Raw genomic sequence first — 3,471 nt, forward strand, 5'->3', positions numbered from 1 at the left:
ATTAGATACATTTTTTTGATTTAGCTATCCTGATTTTCGATAATTAGAATAATTTAGGAATGATGAACATCTCAATAAATATACAAAAGGTGAGAAATTGATTGATTATCACATTCAAAGCTAAATTACGAATTAAACATTGCATCAAATTAGTATTCAAGGAATGCGAATTAAAGTGTCGGCTCGATTTTATCATATCCTTAAAGTCTAAAAAAATCATTCAATAAAGTATAAAATTTGGTATTTTAATGTTCCTTTTTTTTGTCGAGTTAAAAATGTGGCAAATTTGTTCGTTTAAATTTGGTTTTATATTTATTCCAGACAAAGGTTGTCTTTAATAAAAACATACATTTTTAATCTCTTGTAAAAAATATACGTATATTTTTTGGTAGATATTTATTATTATTGAATTGGCGGAATTTATAATTATATAAATGGCATGTACTGAAGAAATCATGATTTATAGAAAACGATTATTACAAAAAAATATTTATATAATAATATATTGTCAGGTATGAAAATACTTTAGAAAGAGAGAAAACCTTTTTTTTAGTGAATTTTTATAAGTTGATATAAGGATGTATGTATGGATCTGTGTATAAAATAAGTTTAACATTTAAAAAAAAAAAAAAATCAAAAAGAGAAAAAAAAATTGAAAGGTCCAATGAGAGAGAAACGAAAAATTCGTTTTTGTGTGATTTTTGAGCAGAAATTAAGAATGACAAAAAGTTCTACATGTGTCTTATTGGTAAATTATTATTGATACTTGAGAGGCTCATAGTCGTAGTATCGACACCCGTAGTGACCCCCACCTTCCCCTCCACTTCCACCACGGTGGGATGGATGAAAGGTATAATCTAACTCCTGCTCTGGGATCATTTTCCCAACAAACCCAGAAGTAGGAGAATAGGGTGCCCCTCCTTGCGGAGATACATGGTGATGAAGACCACCCTGATGAGTAGATCCATGAACGGTAGTATGGTGATGATGTCCTGGGTGGGGATGAGCTGGAAGGGTCAGTTGATGCGTCTGCTGTAGATCTTGGCCATAGTAAAGATCTTGCGAAGGATGCAGATTACTGGGTGAGTTGGATGAGGGCGGATGAACAACATAGTTTGAAGAGGATTGATCTGACAATGATGGAGAGGGCGGAGACTCTCTAGGAGGGCATCTGTTGTTGTCCTGTACAGAGTGCCAGGAACGGCTGGCGATTGAAGCTGCAATAGATGCATAGTGGTAATGGAGAGATGATTCTGATTCGTTTCCTGGGTAGTATTCTGGGGAGCCGTTTGTCCATCGATATCCGTTGTTATTGCTGTTGCTCAGGAGGGTTTGCGGATGATGGACTGATTCTCCTTGATGACTACCGCTGCTGTTGTTATTCATGATGCCTTCTACGGAAAAGTTTCTAGTCTCACTCTGAAGAAGGGACGTTGTACTATTGTTGTTATGGGTTAGCGGTGTTGCCACAGCTGCCGTCGTAGACTCAGGAATAGCGTCCTCTTCGTATATAAATTTCTTATGCTGCTCTTCTCTTGGTTCGGATTTCAGACTCTCTGAAGATGAGGACGAAGAGGACACCTTTGAGCCTCGACCCCTCTTTCCTCCCTTGACACCATTCTCTTTTCTCTTGAATCTCTTTCGTCTCCGTAGAAATGATCCATTTTCAAACATGTTGTAGCTATCCGGGTCAAGAGACCAGTAACTGCCTTTACCCGGCTTTTTATCATCCCTTGGTACTTTGACAAAGCATTCATTGAGGGAGAGATTGTGTCGGATGGAGTTTTGCCAGCCTTGTTTGTTGTCTCTGTAGTATGGGAATCGATCCATGATAAAAGCGTAGATTCCATTGAGAGTGGCCTTTTTGTCTGGACTGTTTTGGATGGCCATAGAGATGAGTGCAATGTAGGAGTATGGAGGTTTAACCATATCCTTGGGAGATGATCCGTAAGGAGGATAGATACATCCATTACTCGAAGAAGAACCCGTAGAGGAACTAGAGGAATAGCGAGCCATTGGAGAGGAAGAAGAATCTTCATATTGATCTCCTGGAGGATGATATGTTGAGGCAGAGGACGTCGAAGGGGGTGGTGGCGGCAAAGAGGCTGAAGGAGATGAGTAATTGCTGGATCGCCAATATGATGAGGATTCACTGGAAGGACTTCCAAATAAAGCATTCATTTTTTATTAAACACCAAAATAGGCTGGAATTGGCCAAATTCCACAGCACGGCACGGCACAGTACACACACTTTGAATCAGTTTGACTTCAGTTTCTTATATTATAATAATATAACAAATCAGTCAATCACCTCTTAATTATAATATATTTATTTATTTAAAATATGATAATTTTATTTTGTTATTCTAACCTAAAATCAACAAGACACGAAACTAAATGGCTCCGCAAAAAAGAAAATAAATTACGGAAAATAAAAAAAATCGTCAAAAAGCGAGCGCTCAAAAAACCGTACAGTTTTTTGAGCAGCCCTTGGTGCTTATCTCCCCTGCCCTGGTGGATGATTCTCCGCCTTTTCTATAGATATATACTTGAAAGCAGGTTGAGAAGGGGGGAGGGTAGGGCAGCAAAATGGAGTACGGTTCCATAGGCTCCGCCCTTTCTTCTTAAATAACTGCGGAGTATGACGCAGGTTTTTACTGATTGAAAGCCCCTCGCTCTTTCCATTATGTACTTAGGAGGAGCCTTTAACAACAACGTCGACTCAGATTCCTTCTCCATTTTATATTTTTCATATGTATTTAAAAAATAGGGGAGATACATTATATTAAATAGGGAATGTATTAAATTAGAACCATCTCTCAGTCAATTCCTTATTGTTACTAGTATTAAAAGCACATCACCCTGTAGTAACCCTTATCAAAACAAAAAATGAAAATGAAAAAAAAAGGTTTCTGAAGTAAAACATCTGTTTGCGTTCGATTAAATTATATTTTGAACAATGTATCAACCCCCCTATTCAATGAGAGTAGAACGAACAACCAACCAGTCAGTCAGTCAGTCAACCACCCCACACCCCACAAAGCAGATTATACATCATACATTCAAAAAAGGGGGATTTTCTTATGTAAACATTATACTAGTTATTCATATATTGAATATAGTGAGTTAAAACTAAAGTAGTAAAAATGAGTCAGGTCTTTGAAACCGTCTTTTAACAGGGGCCACGCATCTGGGGGGGGGGCCTATGATCACGCCATTTTTTGATAATTTAAACTAATCACATACATATATCTCATGTCACCATAAAAACAGGATGAAATTGTTTTTGTGAAAATCGATCAGTTAGCTAATATCGAATAGATTAAGTTCTATTCTTTAAGCTGAGCATAAAAATTAATTGGCTTTAATTAAAAAACTGCAACTTTAAAATAAGGACCCTAATGAAAAAGTTTAATCTTTTAAGTTATAATAGCCCAAAACCGACAAATAATGTTTTGCTGATATAAATCA

At 36.8% G+C, this 3,471-nt stretch overlaps 1 protein-coding gene across 1 annotated transcript; it reads right to left on the reverse strand.

Moving 5' to 3' along the window:
* Window positions 1-513: 513 nt before the first annotated feature.
* LOC121118905 (uncharacterized) lies at window positions 514-2,356 on the reverse strand. Its single transcript, XM_040713500.2, has one exon. It carries the CDS (start codon window positions 2,179-2,181, stop codon window positions 757-759), a length of 1,425 nt encoding a protein of 474 aa, XP_040569434.1. The 5' UTR covers window positions 2,182-2,356; the 3' UTR covers window positions 514-756.
* Window positions 2,357-3,471: the final 1,115 nt, after the last annotated feature.

Source organism: Lepeophtheirus salmonis, chromosome 5 (assembly GCF_016086655.4).
Source record: "Lepeophtheirus salmonis chromosome 5, UVic_Lsal_1.4, whole genome shotgun sequence".
Lineage (NCBI taxonomy): Eukaryota > Metazoa > Arthropoda > Copepoda > Siphonostomatoida > Caligidae > Lepeophtheirus > Lepeophtheirus salmonis.

Excerpts from the sequence above, each read along its gene's own strand:
- LOC121118905 (XM_040713500.2), bottom strand. The coding sequence starts at position 2,181 with ATGAATGCTTTATTTGGAAGTCCTTCCAGTGAATCCTCATCATATTGG.